Below are 17946 nucleotides of genomic sequence, written 5' to 3'. Positions count from 1 at the left end.
AAGAGCAGGAAGCAGGAGTGGAATCAGGAACTCTGTTTTAGATGCGAGAATTTGTTGTTGTTGTTGTTGTTGTTGTTTTTGAGACAGAGTCTCGTTCTGTTGCCCAGGCTAGAGTACACGGAGTGCAGTGGCACGATCTCAGCTCACTGCAGCCTCCACCTCCCGGTTCAAGTGATTTTCCTTCCTCAGCCTCCCGAGTAGTTGGGATTGCAGGCACCTGCCACAACGCCTGGCTAATATTTGTATTTTTAGTAGAGATGGGGTTTCACCATGTTGGCCAGGCTGAGGCTGGTCTTGAACTCCTGACCTCAGGTGATCCACCCACCTCGGCCTCCCAAAGTGCTGGGATTACAGGTATGAGCCACTGTGCCTGGCCAGATGCCTGAATTTTGAGATGTGTACTAGACATCTGGATAGAGAAGTTAAGTAGGCAGTTGGACACATTGTATGAAGCTCAGGAGTACAAGGAGGACTATAAACATGGGAGTCTTCTAACAAATTTATCACTAGACTCCTCATTCAAGTAACTAGGAAATGTCAGATATTCTTCCCCTAGTAATAGCCGGTGGTTATACTCTTGCCTTTATTTTTCTTCACAATACTCTTGGCAACACATAAGGCCTTCCCTACAATGTGAGTTTCAGTCAGACTTGTTTCTGAGCATTCTTCCTCAAATTTCTCCCCAGTCTCATTATTCTTTATTCTCATGTCCATGACTAGTCATAATAGTGATTATGAAAAACCTCTAGCTTTCTTTAGTGTATTGAATGTATATTTTATCATTTTGGTTGTGTTAACTGTGTAAATCAGTGGAAATCTGAAAAGCCTTTATTTCCTTAGATGATATTATGCAATTGATTTAGGAGATAGGGAATTTTTCATTTACCTTTATAACAGCACAATATTAGCAGTTTAATCTAAATGCTAAGTGAATGTTTTGGGAGGAGATAGATGTTGAAAATCAAAATACATTAAGTCCCAAGTGAGGTGAAAAGCTGACTGTTAATTTCTGCACACAAAGATTTGCTTCAGTGAATTGATTTCAACAGCTGAGATACTGATCATTTCACCTGGTCTACCAAAAAGAATGATTTTACTTTCTTTTTTGTCAAATCTCTACCCAGCAATTCTTTTTCTTTCTTTTGTTTGTTTGTTTTTAGCCAGGTCTCACTTTGTCACCCAGGTAGGAGTGTCGTGGTATGATCATAGTTCACTGCAGCCTCCAACTCCCGGGTTCAGGTGACCCTCCAGCTTCAGCTTTTCAAGAAATTGGGACTACAGGCACATGCAACTATGCCTGACTGAAATTCTGTATATCTTTTTTGTAGAGAAGGGATCTCACTGTGTTGCCCAGGTGGGTCTCAAGCTCCTGGTCTCAAGCCGTCCTCCTGCCTCAGCCTCCCAAAGTGCTAGCGTTATAGGTGTGAGCCATTGGTGCCCAGGTACTGCCTGCCTGGCCATTCTGAATGCCTTAATTTTTTTTTTTTGTTTTTTGTTTTTTTTTGAGACAGAGTTTCACTCTGTCGCCCCAGCTGGAGTGCACTGGCATGATCTTGGCTCACTGCAACCTCCGCCTCCTGGTTTCAAGCAATTCTCACACCTCAGCCTCCCAAGTAGCTAGGAAGTAACTGGGACTACAGGCGCACGCCACCACGCCCAGCTAATTTTTGTATTTTTTTAACTTTATTTTTAATTTTTTTTTTTATTTTTATTTTATATTTTATATTTTTAATTTTTTGAGATGGAGTCTTGCTCTGTCACCCAGGCTGGAGTGCAGTGGCACCATCTCAACTCACTGCAACCTCCACCTCCTGGGTTCAAAAGATTCTCCTGCCTCAGCCTCCCAAGTAGCTGGGATTACAGGCGCCTGCCACCACACCCAACTACTTTTTTGTATTTTTAGTAGATATGAGGTTTCACCATGTTGGTCAGACTGGTTTCGAACTCCTGACCTCAAGTAATCCACCCACCTCAGCCTCCCAAGTGCTAGGATTACAGGCGTGAGCGGCTGCGCCCAACCTTGTGGTTTTTTTTTTTTTTTTTTGTTTTTTGTTTTTTAGTAAAGCGGGGTTTCACCATGTTGGCTAGGCTGCTCTCAAATACCTGACCTCAAATGATCCAACCACCTCGGCCTCCCAAAGTGCTGGTATTACAGGCGTGAGCCACTGCGCCCGGCCTGAATGCCTTAAACATGACGTGTCTGCTCCACTTGTATTGAAGGAAGCTTCTCTTTCTCTGGTCCTGATGGTTTGTGTTTGGTTTCCTTCAGCATGATTTTGAAGTCAGAGGAGATGTGGTCAATGGAAGAAACCACCAAGGTCCAAAGCGAGCAAGAGAATCCCCGGACAGAAAGGTAAAGCTCCCTCCCTCAAGTTGACAAAAATCTCACCACACCACTCTGTATTCCAGTCCCTTTACAGAGATGGGCCACGTCATCTTGTAAGACTTACTACATACATACACACTGCTAGATACTTTCACACAGTTTCTTTTTTCACTCTTCCATTCCAACCACATAAATAAGTATTGTCTCTACTTTATGAATGATAGAACTAAGATATTTAGAGAGGTTGTGTAATTTGGATTCCCGTCTGGGGTTCAGATCTCAGCTGATAAGTGGAAGAGCTGAGATTTTAAGCAGATGGGAATCTAAAGCCTTTGCTCTTTTCACTTCACTGGGGCATCTTTCTCTCTCTCTCTCCTTTTTTTTTTTTTTTTCCGAGACGGAGTCTCACTCTGTCACCCATGCTGGAGTGTAGTGGTGCGATCTCAGCTCACTGAAAACTCCGCTTCCCAGATTCAAGCGATTGTTCTGCCTCAGCCTCTCAAGTAGCTGGGATTATAGGCATCGCCACCACACTGGGCTCATTTTTTGTACTGTTACTAGAGACAGGGTTTCACTGTGTTGGCCAGGCTGGTCTCGAACTCCACATCTCAGGTGATCCCCCCAACTCAGCCTCCCAAAGTGCTAGGATTATAGGCGTGAGCCATCACGCCCAGCCTAGAGTGTCTTTCTCTAAAGCAGTGTGGTAAATGCTGTGAGCAGGCCATACACAGTGCTGTCTGTGGAAACATAGAAGAGGAAGTGATTAATAACAGCTATTTTTTTTTCAGACGAAATCTCATTCTGTTGCCCAGACTTGAGTGCAGCGGCACAATCTCAGCTCACTGCAACCTCTGCCGCCTAGGTTCAACCAATTCTCCTGCCTCAGCCTCCCGAGTAGACAGGTGCCTGTCTCTGCACCCAGCTAATTTTTATAGTTTTTAGTAGAGACAGGGTTAACTATCTTGCCCAGGCTGGTCTTGAACCCCTGACCTTGTGATCCACCTGCCTTGGCCTCCCTAAGTGCTGGGATTACAGGCATGAGCCACCGTGCCTGGCTAATAACAACTAAAATTTATACACCGTTCACTAGGCCAGGCACAGTGGCTCATTCCTGTTAGTTATCCCACCACTTTGGGAGACTGAGGCAGGCAGATCGCTTGAGCCAAGGAGTTCGATACTAGCCTGGGCAACATGGCAAAACCCCATCTCTACCAAAAAAAAATACACAAAAATTAGCCAGACGTGGTGGCATATACCTGTAGTTCCAGCTACTTAGAAGGGTGAGTTGAGAGTATCTCTTGAGCCCAAGAGGTGGGGGTTGCAGTGAACCGAGATTGCGCCACTGCACTCCAGCCTGGACGACAGAGAGAAGGTCTCAAAAAAAAAAAGATCACTTTATGTCAGGGGCTGCTGTAAAGGCCCAGCCATGTTTTAAGTAATTAACAATTTTATGACAACTCTATGAGCTATGTACTGTAATTATGCCTATATTACAGTTGTGAAAATTGAGGTTCAGAGAGGTTGAATAAGTTGCTCAAAGTCACACAGCTAGTAAGTGATGGAACTAGAAGTTGAACTCAGGAAGTCTAGCTCCAAGTCTAAACTCTTTGTTAATTTATTTTTCGGGCCAGAGTCTTGCTTCGTCACCCAGGCTGGAGTGCAGTGCCGCTATCTCTGCTCACTGAACTTGGGAGGAACTTTTACTTCCCAAGTTCAAGCAATTCTTGTGCCTTGGTCTCCCAAGTAGCTAGGATTACAGGCATGTGCCACCACACCTAGCTAATTTTTTGTCTCATTCTGTTGGCCAGTCTGGAGTGCAGTGACGCAATCTCAACTCACTGCAGCCTCCAGCTCGCAGGTTCAAATGATTCTTGTGCCTTAGCCTCCCAATAGCTGGGATGACAGGCACTTGCCACCACACCCAGATAATTTTTTGTATTTTTAGTAGAAACAGGTTTCAGCATGTTGGCCAGGCTGGTCTCAAATTCCTGACCTCAGATGATCTGCCTGCCTCAGACTCCCAAAGTGCTGGGATTACAGGGGTGAGCCACCATTCCCAGCCTTAATTTTTATATTTTTATTAGAGATGGAGTTTTGCCATGTTGGCTAGGCTGGCCTTCATCTCCTGGCCTCTAGTGATGCACCCACCTCAGCTTCCCAAAGTGCTGGGATTACAGGCATGAGCCACTGCACCTGACCTCCAAGTCTAAACTCTTAACAATACCATAGTTTGTTGAAAAGTTATTGAAGGCTTCACAGAGTTTGGAAAAAAAATGGAGCATTCTAACAACTTTGCAGATGAGACCCAAGAAGACTCAATGACTTTCTCCAGATCATATTGTAGCAGATGACATAGTCAGAACTGTGACTTCTTCTCAGGGAGAACTCTGTGCAAGATTTCACACCTACCTGTCAGGCCTGAGCTGGCTGCTTTCTCAGCTCCCTAAGTGCTATGTTCCCAGTTTGCTTTTCTTTCTTTTTCAAGTGTGCACTGCTAGCCATTTCAGAACATCCCAGGCCGGTCACAGTGGCTCATGCCTCTAATCCCAGCACTTTGGGAGCCCAAGGCGGGTGGATCACCTGAGGTCAGGAGTTCAGACCAGCCTGGCCAACATTGTGAAACCCCATCTCTACTAAAAATACAAAAATCAGCTGGGTGTGGTGGCAGGCGCGTGTAATCCCAGCTTGGGATTACTTGGGAGGCTGAGGCTGGAGAATCGGTTGAACCTGGGAGGCAGAGGTTGCAGTGAGCCAAGATTGCGCCACTGTACTCTAGCCTGAGGACAAGAGGGAGACTTCATCTCAAAAAAAAAAAAAAAAAAAAAAAAGCCGGGCGCAGTGGCTCACGCCTGTAATCCCAGCACTTTGGGAGGCCGAGGCGGGCGGATCACGAGGTCAGGAGATCGAGACCATCCTGGCTAACACGGTGAAACCCCGTCTCTACTAAAAATACAAAAAATTAGCCGGGCGTGGTGGTGCACGCCTGTAGTCCCAGCTACTCGGAGGCTGAGGCAGGAGAATGGCATGAACCCGGGAGGCGGAGCTGGCAGTGAGCCGAGATCGTGCCACTGCACTCCAGCCTGGGCGACAAAGCGAGACTCCGTCTCAAAAAAAAAAAAAAAAAAAAAAAAAAAATCCCAGCTGGGTGCAGCGGCTCACGCCTGTAATCCCAGCACTTTAGGAGGCCAAGGCAGGAGGATCACTTGAGCCCAGGAGTTCAAGACTAGCCTGGGCAACATAGTAAGACTCTGTCTCTACAAAAAAATTTAAAAATTAATTGGGTGTTGTAGCGCACTCCTGTATTCCCGTTACTCAGGAGACTGAGGTGAGAAGAATGCTTAAGCCTGGGAGATCAAGGCTGCAGTGAGCCTTTATGGTGCTACTGCACTCCAGCCTAGCCAATATTGTGAGACCTTGTCTCAAAACAAAACAAAACATCCTTCTACTGAGCACTTTCTGTTCTTTTATAGAAACTTAAGAGGGAACCAGTAGAGGTAATTTCCTAAGGAAAACTGCTTTGGGACATGATCACAAATCAAGCCTGGAGTTTTGAACTCTTGAGGTCAGCCTGTTTTTACCTTCTGAGCCTATCAAGTAATTGTTCCAGATGCCAAGAAAAGCTGCTGGCCTTATTTCTGCTTCTGCCTTTACCACAGGGGAGCACCATGTGAGCCAGTCCTCTATTTTTCCTCCACTGTATGCTAGGCAGTATTTAGCACAAGATTCTTCCTTTCTTTAAAAAGAAATTCTAGTGCTTTGGATTTTTTCCTCCGTGCAGAATAGCAATAATGGAAAGTATGTGGTCAAAGTAATGACATTCTGAAGATACGAAATGTCACCATAGTATTTTTCTCTGGAAGAGAAATGTATGTGTAGAGGTGAAACTTCACATATCCTTTTTTTTTTTTTTTCTTTTTTTTTGTGGGGGGACGAAGTTTCACTCTTGTTGCGCAGGCTGGAGTACAATGGCACGATCTCGGCTCACCGCAATCTCTGCCTCCCGGGTTCAAGTGATTCTCCTGCCTCAGCCTCCCAAGTAACTAGGATTACAGGCATGTGCCACCACATCCAGCTAATTTTGTATTTTTAGTAGAGATGGGGTTTCTCCATGTTGGTCAGGCTGGTCAGGTTGGTCATGTTGGACAGGTTGGTCTTGAACTCCCAACCTCAGGTGATCCACCCACCTCGGCCTCCCAAAGTGCTGGGATTACAGGCCACTGCACTCGGCCTGAAATTTCAAATTTCTTTTTCTCTTTTTTCTTTTTTTTAATTTGAGATGGAGTCTCGCTCTGTCACCCAGGCTGGAGTACAGTGGTGTGGTCTCAGCTCACTACCAGCTCCGCCTCCTGGGTTCACGCCATTCTGCCTCAGCCTCTTGAGTAGCTGGGACTACAGGCACCCCACCGCCACGCCCGGCTAATTTTTTGTATTTTTAGTAGAGACGGGGTGTGATCTGCCTGCCTCGGCCTCCCAAAGTGCTGGGATTACAGGCATGAGCCACCACACCCAGCCCAAAACTTCAGATTTCTTGTCTCATAACTAGACATCCTCATCACTGAGTGTTAGCCTGGATATAAGCATTCCTAATCTTTTGTACTTTTCATGTCAGCATTTGGCTCCAGCTAGCTGCCTGGAGAGAAATTCTAGCATTATGAGCATGCAGGTCCTATCAGCAGGTTGGGGGTGCAGTTTATTCATACAGATAGTGAGAGTGGCACAGATGGATGCTGTCCCTTAAAACAAACAGACTTGTCTTTGGGAGGCTGAGGCGGGTGTATCATGAGGTCAGGAGTTCAAGACCAGCCTGGCCAACATAGTGAAACCCCGTCTCTACTAAAAATACAAAGAATTAGCCAGGTGTGGCCGGCGTGGTTGCTCATGCCTGTAATCCCAGCACTTTGGGAGGCCGAGACGGGCAGAGCATGAGGTCAGGAGATCGAGACCATCCTGGCTAACACAGTGAAACCCATCTCTACTAAAAATACAAAAAATTATCCAGGCGTGGTGGCGGGCGCCTGTAGTCCCAGCTACTTGGGAGGCTGAGACAGGAGAATGGAGTGAACCCAGGAGGCAGAACTTTCAGTGAGCCGAGACTGCACCACTGCACTCCAGCCTGGGCTACAGATCAAGACTCTGTGTCAAAAAAAAAAAAAAAAAGCCGGGTGTGGTGATGTGCACCTATAATCCCAGCTACTTGGGAGGCTGAGGCAGGAGAATTGCTTGAACCCAGGAGGTGGAGGTTGCAGTGAGCTGAGATCACGCCATTGCGCTCCAGCACAGGTGACAGTGCGAGACTCTGTCCCAAAAAAAAAAAAACAGACTTGTCCTGCTGCCCTTTCTTTTCCCTCTGGCAGGAGAGAGAGAGAGTGTGTGTGTGTATGTGTGTCCATCTGTCCATCCGTCCGTCCATCTGTCTGTCTATCAAGGGGGAGGGTGACCACTTTCTAAAAGGCCATCCATGTATTTTTAGCTTCCTGATTTTTTTCTTTATGGCAGTCTCTTTGAAGCCAGGTGAATTTTAGGCCTTGGCAATTTTCTTTTTATTGGAATGGGAAGGTTAAGACAATGAGAGTCACCCAAAACATATCCATTCAAATGATACAATTTTAGGGTTTATTTTTAAGTGATACCCAAGTTTTTTGCTAAGAACCTATGCCAGTGTGTATATGAGAATTTGCACTGCCCCACATTGTTGCCACCAGCCACATGAGACTGTTTAAAGTTAAATTTTACAAATCAGCCAGTCGTGGTGGTGTGCACCTGTAGTCCCAGCTACTTAGGAGGCTGAGGCAGGAGGATTGCTTAAGTGCAGGAGTTCAATGCTGTAGCAAGCTATGATCGTGCCACTGTACTCCAACCTGAGTGACAGAATGAGACCTCATCTCTTCAAAAAAAAAAAAAAAAGAAAGAAATTAAAATATGAAGTTTAGTTCTTCATTCACCCTAACCACATCTCCAGTGCTCAATAACTATATGTGACTCATGGCTACCTTATTAGCATAGATATAGAACACTGTGACTATCACAGAAAGTTGTTTTGAACAGTGTTGCCAAGCCCTGTAAGTGGAAGAGGCGGTGCAGTGTGATCTGTGTCTTCAGGAAACCAGGCAGTCAGACCAGTTCAATGAGGAGAGGCAGAACATGGCTTCACTTCTAAGTTAAAAACTGCTTAGATGGCCTAAAGATACAATGGCCATTCTCAGAGTAGTGAGAAGGAAGGAACAGATGTTTAGGGAGCTAGAAGAAAGTCAGAGAGGGCCGGACGCAGTGACTCATGCCTGTAATCCCAGCACTTTGGAAGGCCGAGACGGGCAGATAACGAGGTCAGGAGTTCAAGACCAGCCTGACCAACATGGCGAAACCCTATCTCTACTAAAAATACAAAAATTAGGCCGGGCGCGGTGGCTCAAGCCTGTAATCCCAGCACTTTGGGAGGCCGAGACGGGCGGATCACGAGGTCAGGAGATCGAGACCATCCTGGCTAATACGGCGAAACCCCGTCTCTACTAAAAAATACAAAAAACTAGCCGGGCGACGAGGCGGGCGCCTGTAGTCCCAGCTACTCGGGAGGCTGAGACAGGAGAATGGCATGAACCCGGGAGGCGGAGCTTGCAGTGAGCTGAGAGCCAGCCACTGCACTCCAGCCTGGGCGGCAGAGCAAGACTCCGTCTCAAAAAAAAAAAAAAAAAAAAATTAGCCGGGCGTGGTGGTGGGTGCCTGTAATCCCAGCTGCTCAGGAGGCTAAGGCAGGAGAATCACTTGAACCTTGGGGGCAGAGGTTGCAGTGAGCCCAGATCGCACCACTACACTCCAGCCTGAGTGACAGAGTGAGACTCCGTCTCAAAAAGAAAAAAAAAAAAAAAAAAGAGGAGACAAGGAGCATGTACACCTAAAATCAACATAGACCCCTCTGCTGATGGGGTCATGGTGAGTACTTGAGGTACCAAGTCTGGATAAACATCAAACTTCAGCCAATAGCTTTGAGTTTCTAGCCATCCAAGCCTTTTATTAAACATACAGAAGGACCTTTTTTCCCTTTCATCTAACAAGTAAAAGCACCTACAAAGAATGCCTATAGAGTGTAGGTTAACTACACATACACTTCAAAAAGATCGTCTGAAATCCTTTAGTGTTCTGGACATTGGACTGCTTGTCCCTGGGAAGTAGCAGCAGAAATCATCAGGTGGTGAACAGAAGAAAAAGAAAAGCTCTTCCTTTTTGAAAGTCTGTTTTTTGAATAAAAGCCAATATTCTTTTATAACTAGATTTCCTTCTCTCCATTCCTCTGTCCCTCTCTCTTCCTCTCTTCCAGATCTTCAGGGGGCTAGAAATCTGTTGCTATGGGCCCTTCACCAACATGCCCACAGGTAAGAGCCTGGGAGAACTGCAGAGTTCCAGCACCAGCCTTTGTCTTACATAGTGGAGTATTATAAGCAAGATCCCCCAATGGGGGTTCCTCAGATTGCTGAGATGTTGTAGAGGCTATTCTATTTCTCTACCACCCTCCAAACAAAACAGCACCTAAATGTTACCCTATGGCAGAAAAAAGCTATACCTTGTCCCCCTTCTCAAGAGCATGAAGGTGGTGAATAGTTAGGATTTAGTATGTTATGTGTTCAGATGGCATCGAGCTGCTGTTAGTGCCAACATGTTAGAAAATACCTCTGGATAGGTAAAACTCAAGAAGTTCTGCTCTTCCTAAACCATCTTAATTTACTTACATAGAAGAAAGCACAGCAGCTGGCCCACCATGGACAGAGCCAGAGCAGGGTAAGATTCTCAGTGAACATTTTTGTTTTTGTTTTTGTTTTGAGATGGAGTCTCTGTCGCCCAGGCTGGAGTACAGTGGCGCAATCTTGGCTCACTGCAACCTCCACCTCCCGGTTCAAGAGATTCTCCTGCCTCAGCCTCCCAAGTAGCTGGGACTACAGGCACATGCCACCACGCCCAGCTAATTTTTTGCATTTTTTTTTTTTAGTGGAGACAGAGTTTCACCGTGTTAGCCAGGATGGTCTCGATCTCCTGACCTTGTGATCCACCCGCCTCGGCCTCCCAAAGTGCTGGGATTACAGGCCTGAGCCACCGCACCCAGCCCTCTTGGTGAACATTTTCTAATTAAACTTGACACTGAATACAATGTTATACTTAGGACTGCAATAAAGCTCACCTGGAGTTGGGCAGCACAAAGGCCCTGGTGTGTGTATAAATTTGGTTTGTTCTTTTCACAGCAAAAGCTACCCACTTTTGCCTCCTATGCCTGCCTCTGCCCATGGACTTGGGTCCTCTTACACCTTAGAGGAAGCCTTAGCATCTGGTCACAGGCAGATGAGTGACAGCAAGAAAACCTGGCTGCAATGTAATTTTGTTTCCATCCTCTTTATTAGTTATCAATTGGATTTTTATGAAATTTCCAAGTTCCACTCAAGGATTTCTCAGTGTTTTTTTACTTTGGTATAGTGCAAACCAGGGTTGCCAGCAAGTATTATTTTGGGGGTGAGTTAGTCAGCCTTCGTTCAGTCAGACAGACAAGAGCATCTCAGCAATTCCCAGAAACAGGCTGATGAGAAAGAGCAACATACATGAATGTCTTGAAGAACACATCCAACAGGGCCCACTGGGTAGTTCTGATTTTCCAGGTATACGGAGAACATCTCCACAGTCTCTTCTGATTTCTTTTCCCCTGAGTATATGGATTCCAGCTCAGCATGTAGCCTTTCCCTGCTGAGTCTCTAACCAGGATGACGTGTATTTTTTGACTGGATGAATTATCTTCCCATCTCTTGACATTTACAGTAATTACCACCAAGTATGGTATTTTCAGTGGCCATGATTATCAATTACCAACACAGAATTAGGATGAAGGGAGAAAGGGAGGGAAGGAAGGTGGGTGTTTTTTCACACAGTGTCTTAGCCAGCAATTTAGCAAATTAATTGAAATTAGATCTTCGATTTTTTTTTTCTTTCAAGCATTTTATTTGAGAGACTGTCAAACCTTATACCAAGTGGCCTTATAGAGACTGATAACCAGAGTACATAGCATATCAGTGGCAAATTGACTTAAAATCCATACCCCTGCTATTTTAAGACCATTGTCCTTTGGAGCAGAGAGAGAAACTCTCCCACTGAGAGGTCTTGCTATAAGCCTTCATTCGGAGAGTGTAGGGTAGAGGGCCTGAATTAAGTACACAGATTACTGCGGTGATTTTATGTCTAAATGTCCTGTTTAGATCAACTGGAATGGATGGTACAGCTGTGTGGTGCTTCTGTGGTGAAGGAGCTTTCATCATTCACCCTTGGCACAGTAAGTATTTGCTGCCCTGTCAGAGAGGAAGGACACAGTATTCTCTGCTGTGATTGAGCAAGACCGGCACCTGTCAGTCCCTGTGGACGCCCCTACTGTAGCCTCAGAAGTCTTCTCTGCCCACGAAGCTGTGCCAGAAGACTCCATCTGTAAGGGATGGGTGAGGATTTGAGAACTGCACATATTAAATATACTGAGGGAAGGCTCTTTCTCTCTAACTCTTTTTGCCATATGCCCCTCCCTCTCCTCTCTGACTGCCCCAGCATACTGTGTTTCAACAAATCATCAAGAAATGATGGGCGCTGCGCGTGGTGGCTCATGCCTGTAATCCCAGCACTTTGGGAGGCCAAGGCAGGTGGATCACTTGTCAGGAGTTTGAGACCAGCCTGGCCAACATGGTGAAACCCCATCTTGCCGGGCGCGGTGGCTCACGCCTGTAATCCCAGCACTTTGGGACGCCGAGGCAGGCGGATCACAAGGTCAGGAGATCGAGACCACAGTGAAACCCCGTCTCTACTAAAAATACAAAAAATTAGCCGGGCGCGGTGGCGGGCGCCTATAGTCCCAGCTACTCAGGAGGCTGAGGCAAGAGAATGGCGTGAACCCAGGAGGCGGAGCTTGCAGTGAGCTGAGATCCGGCCACTGTACTCCAGCCTGGGCGGCAGAGCGAGACTCCGTCTCAAAAAAAAAAAAAAAAGAAACCCCATCTCTGCTAAAAAAAATACAAAAGTTAGCCAGGCCTGGTGGAGCATGCCTGTAATCCCAGCTACTTGGGAAGCTGAGGTGTGAGAATCGCTTGAACCTGGGAGGCAGAGGTTGCAATGAGCCAAGATTGCGCCACTGCACTCCAGCCTGGGTGACAGAGTGAGACTTCATCTAAAAAAAAAAAGAGAAAAGGCCGGGCGCAGTGGCTCATGCCTGTAATCCCAGCACTTTGGGAGGCCAAGGCAGGCGGATCACAAGGTCAGGAGATAGAGACCATCTTGGCTAACATGGTGAAACCCCGTCTCTACTAAAAATACAAAAAATTAGCTGGGCATGGTGGCGGTTGCCTGTAATCCCAGCTACTTGGGAGGCTGAGGCAGGAGAATGGCATGAACCTGTGAGGTGGAGCTTGCAGTGAGCGGAGATTGTGCCACTGCACGCCAGCCTGGGTGACAGAGCGAGACTCTGTCTCAAAAAAAAAAAAAGAGAGAGCGAGAAAAGCTAGGCACGGTGGCCCACGCCTGCAATCCCATCACTTTGGGAGGCCGAGGTGGGCAGATTACGAGGTCAAGAGATCAAGACCATCCTGGCCAACCAACGTGGTGAAACCCCGTCTCTACTAAAAATACAACAATTAGCTGGGCGTAGTGGTGCATGCCTGCAGTCCCAGCTACTTGGGAGGCTGAGGCAGGAGAATCGCTTGAACCCGGGAGGCAGAGATTGCAGTGAGCCGAGATCACACCACTGTACTCCAGCCCAGGTGACAGAGCGAGACTCCGTCTCAAAAAAAAAAAAGGAAAAAAAGAAAAAATGATGGACTGGGCCTAGCGCCTCACACCTGTAATCACAACACTTTGGGAGGCCAAGGTGGGAGAATCGCTTGAGCCTGGGAGCTCAAGACCAGCCTGGGCAATACAGTAGGACTTCAGGTCTACAAAAAAATTACTAAAAATTAGCTGAGGCCAGGTGCAGTGGCTCATGCCTGTAATCCCTGTGGGGAAGTTGAGCCCAGGAGTTTGAGACCAGCCTGGGCAACATGGCGAAACCCTGTCTGTACCAAAAATACAAAAAAATTAGCCAGGGGTGGTGGTATGTATCTGTAGTTCCAGCTACTTGGGAGGCTGAAGTGGAAGGATTACTTGAGCCCAGGAGGCAGAGGTTGCAGTGAGCTGAGATCACACCACTGCACTCCAGCCTGGGTGATGGAGCAAGACCCTGTCTCAAAAAAAAAAATGATGAAGTGACAGTGCCAGTAGTCCTGCTCTCACACTCTCAATGCTCTTTCCTTCCTGGGAATCCAGGGTTTCCACCCAGTTGTGGTTGTGCAGCCAGATGCCTGGACAGAGGACAATGGCTTCCATGGTAAGGTGCTTGCATGTACCTGTGCTATATGGGGTCCTTTTGCATGGGTTTGGTTTACCACTCATTACCTGGTGCTTGAATAGCACAGTTCTTAGCACATTTTGAATAATTGTTGAATGAATGGCTAAAATGTCTTTTTGACGTTTTTATTGTTTGTTTTATATTGTAAAAGTAAGACATGAACTGTTTCCATGGGGTGGGAGTAAGATATGAATGTTCATCACAAAAATATAAATCAAGGCCGGGGATGGTGGTTCATGCCTATAATTACAGCACTTTGGGAGGCCAAGATGGAGGCCAAGGTGGGAGCCTAGGAGTTTGAGACCAGCCTGGGCAACATAAGGAGACTTCATCTGTACAACAAATTTAAAAAGTAGCTGGGTCTGGTGGCAGATGCCTGTAGTCGCAGCTACTTGGGAAGCTGAGGTGGGAGGATCACTTGAGCTCAGGAGGTCGATGCTACAGTGAGCCACGATCATGCCACTGCACTCCAGCCTGGGCGACACAGCGAGACTGTGTCTCAAAAAGAAAAGAAAAAGTATAAATTTACACAAAAACAATAAAATAATCCCAGTAATTCCACTACTTGGAGATGATCGCCATAAAATTCCACCAGGCATATGTGCATATATATACACGTGTATTTTATATTTATTTTATTTTATTTTTTTGCGACGGAGTCTCGCTCTGTGGCCCAGGCTGGAGTGCAGTGGCCGGATCTCAGCTCACTGCAAGCTCCGCCTCCCGGGTTTACGCCATTCTCCTGCCTCAGCCTCCCGAGTAGCTGGGACTACAGGCGCCCGCAACCTCGCCCGGCTAGTTTTTTGTATTTTTTAGTAGAGACGGGGTTTCACCGTGTTAGCCAGGATGGTCTCGATCTCCTGACCTCGTGATCCTCCCATCTCGGCCTCCCAAAGTGCTGGGATTACAGGCTTGAGCCACCGCGCCCAGCCCTGCACATGTGTATTTTATAAAATGTGATCATAATTACACTGTTTTGCTTTTTTCCTTAAGATATCACATACATTTTCACATTGTTAAATTACAGTGCTGTTTTCCTGGTGGCTTTCCTTTAACAGATTGAAGTTCATGTTAATACGGTTGCCAGAGGCTGTGGGCTTTCACCACCAGTCACTCCTTGGGCCTCTTCAGAGCAGGCCTTATGTCCTGAAGCACTGCTTTTTTTTTTTTTTTTTTTTTTGAGGTGGAGTCTCACTCTGTCACACAGCAGGCTGGTGTGCAGTGGCCCAGTCTTGGCTCACTGCCACCTCCACCTCCTGGGTTCAAGTGATTCTTCTGCCTCAGGATCACCTGACATCAGGAGTTTGAGACCAGCCTGGCCAACATGGCGAAACCCCATCTCTACTACAAATACTAAAAAAATTAGCCAGGCATGGTGGCACGCACTTGTAGTCCCAGTTACTTGGGAGACTGAGGCAGGAGAATCGCTTGAACCCGGGAGGTGGAGGTTGCAGTGAGCTGAGATTGCACCATCACAATCCAGCCTGAGTGACAGAGCGAGACTCCATCTCAAAAAAAAAAAAAAAGAAAAATATAATTATCCTGGCGTGGTGGCAGGCACCTGTAATCCCTGCTACTTGGGAGGCTGAGGCAGGAGAATCGCTTGAACCTGGGAGGTGGAGGTTACAGTGAGTTGAGATCGTGCCATTGCACTCCAGGCTGAGCAACAGAAGCAAGGCTGTCTCAAAAAAGAAAGGCCAGGCGTAGTGGCTCACGCCTGTAATCCCAGTACTTTGGGAGACCAAGGCGGGTGAATCACCTGAGGTCAGGAGTTCAAGCCCAGCCCAGCCAACATTGTGAAACCCCGTCTCTACTAAAAATGCAAAAATTAGCCAGGTGTGGTGGTGTGTGCCTGTAATTGCAGCTACTCGGGAGGTGGAGACAGGAGAACTGCTTGAACCCAGGAGGTGGAGGTTGAATAAGCCAAGATTGCGCCATTGCACTCCAGCCTGGATGACAGAGCACGACTCCGTCTCAAAAAAAAAAAAGTAGTTGGCTTCTACCTCATTAATCCTAAGAACTCACACAACCAGGACCCTGGAGTCTATTGATTAGAACCTGGTCCAGGAGAATGAATTGACACTAATCGGTGCTTGTGTTCTCTGTCTCTAGCAATCGGGCGGATGTGTGAGGCACCTGTGGTGACCCGAGAGTGGGTGTTGGACAGTGTAGCACTCTACCAGTGCCAGGAGCTGGACACCTACCTGATACCCCAGATCCCCCACAACCACTACTGATAGCAGCCAGCCACAGGTACAGAGCCACAGGACCCCAAGAATGAGCTTACGAAGTGGCCTTTCCAGGCCCTGGGAGCTCCTCTCACTCTTCAGTCCTTCAACTGTCCTGGCTACTAAATATTTTATGTACATCAGCCTGAAAAGGACTTCTGGCTATGCAAGGGTCCCTTAAAGATTTTCTGCTTCAAGTCTCCCTTTGAAATCTGCCATGAGCACAAAATTTTGGTAATTTTTCACCTGAGAAGATTTTAGACCATTTAAACGCCACCAATTGAGCAAGATGCTGATTCATTATTTATCAGCCCTATTCTTTCTATTTGGGCTGTTGGCTTAGGGCTGGAAGCACAGAGTGGCTTGGCCTCAAGAGAACAGCTGATTTCCCTAAATTTGCTTCTCTAAAACCCTGTGTTCACAAAGGCAGAGAGTCAGACCCTTCAATAGAAGGAGAGTACTTGGGATGGATTATGTGACTTAAAATCAGAATAGTCCTTGGGTAGTTCTCAAATGTTGGAGAGGAACAATGGGGAGGAAATTCTGAGGTAGTTATTAGAAATGAAAATGAAACTTGAAGGCTGGGCATGGTGGCTCACGCCTGTAATCCCTGCACTTTGGGAGGGTGAGGCAGGTGGATCACTGGAGGTCAGGAGTTCAAAACCAGCCTGGCCAACATGGTGAAACCCCATCTCTACTAAAAGTACATAAATTAGCCAGGCATGGTGGTGGACACCTGTAATCCCAGCTACTCAGGTGGCTGAAGCAGAAGAATCGCTTGAGCCCGGGAGGTGGAGTGGTTATAGTGAGCCAAGATCATACCACGGCACTCCAGCCTGGGTGACACAGTGAGACTGTGACTCAAAACAAAAAGGAATATGAAACTAGAAGAGATTTATAAAACTCTGAAGTATATTTGCTAGATTTCTAAAGAATGTGTTCTAAAACAGCAGAAGATTTTCAAGAACCGGTTTCCAAAGACAGTCTTCTAATTCCTCATTAGTAATAAGTAAAATGTTTATTGTTGTAGCTCTGGTATATAACCCATTCCTCTTAAAATATAAGACTTCTGGCATAAATATTTCATGTCTATAAAATGACAGATCCTACCAGGAAGGAAGCTGTTGCTTTCTTTGAGGTAATTTTTTTCCCTTTGCTCCCTATTGCTGAACCACACAGCTTCATAAATAACTTTGCTTGCTGAAGGAAGAAAAAGTGTTTTTCATAAACTCATTATCCAGACTGTTTATAGCTGTTGGAAGGACTAGGTCTTCCCTAGCCGCCCCCCAGTATGCAAGGGCAGTGAAGACTTGATTGTACAAAATACGTGTTGTAAATATTGTGCTGTTAACACTGCAAATAAACTTGGTAGCAAACACTTCCACCATGAATGACTGTTCTTGAGACTTAGACCAACTGACTATCTCAGAGCCTTTTCACTGTGCTTCAGTCTCCTCCTCTGTAAAATGGGGGTGATGATAGTATCTACCTCTTAGGATTTATTGAGGCAGCTTAAATACCTTTTGTATTTCCTGTTGCTACCAAAACAAATTGTTGCAAGGTCAGAAGTCTGAGGTGGCTCAACTGTTTCTTTGTTTCAGGTTTCATGAGGCCAAAATAAAGGTGTTGCAGGGCGTTTTCCCTTCTAGAGGCTCTGGGAATAAGTCCTTGCAGTTTTAGAACTAAGATCCCTGTTTCCCACCGGCTGTCGGCTGGGCATCATTCTCAGCTTCTTGAGGTTCCCCACATTCCTAGGCTTCTGGTCCGTCTGCCTCCATCTTCAAAACCAGCAATGGGTGGTCAAGTTTTTCTCACACTGAATCTTGCTGACTGCTGCATCTTTCTAACTCCCTCCAGAGACATGTCTCTGTTTCTAAGGACTCAAGTGATTAGATTGCACCCACCTGGTAATCCAAAGTGATCTTCATATTTTAAGGTCCATAGCCTTAGCCATAGCTGCAAAGTCCATTCACAGCAGTACCTAGATTAGTGTTGGATTGAAT

The 17946-nt window shown here is 46.4% G+C and overlaps 1 protein-coding gene across 1 annotated transcript; it reads left to right on the top strand.

Moving 5' to 3' along the window:
* The first annotated feature begins 2248 nt into the window (after nucleotides 1-2248).
* On the top strand, nucleotides 2249-17327 carry LOC117090503 (breast cancer type 1 susceptibility protein homolog). Its single transcript, XM_033222842.1, has 5 exons — nucleotides 2249-2353; nucleotides 9639-9693; nucleotides 11554-11627; nucleotides 13634-13694; nucleotides 15828-17327. The coding sequence occupies exons 2-5, from the start codon at nucleotides 9684-9686 to the stop codon at nucleotides 15950-15952; spliced, it is 270 nt and encodes an 89-aa protein (XP_033078733.1). The 5' UTR covers nucleotides 2249-2353; nucleotides 9639-9683; the 3' UTR covers nucleotides 15953-17327.
* The last annotated feature ends 619 nt before the right edge of the window (nucleotides 17328-17946 follow it).

The sequence above is a fragment of the Trachypithecus francoisi genome, unplaced genomic scaffold (genome assembly GCF_009764315.1).
Source record: "Trachypithecus francoisi isolate TF-2019V2 unplaced genomic scaffold, Tfra_2.0 Contig01023, whole genome shotgun sequence".
Taxonomy (NCBI): Eukaryota; Metazoa; Chordata; class Mammalia; order Primates; family Cercopithecidae; genus Trachypithecus; species Trachypithecus francoisi.
The sequence above is the reverse complement of the archived record's forward strand: the minus strand, read 5'-3'. Positions and strand labels throughout refer to the sequence as shown.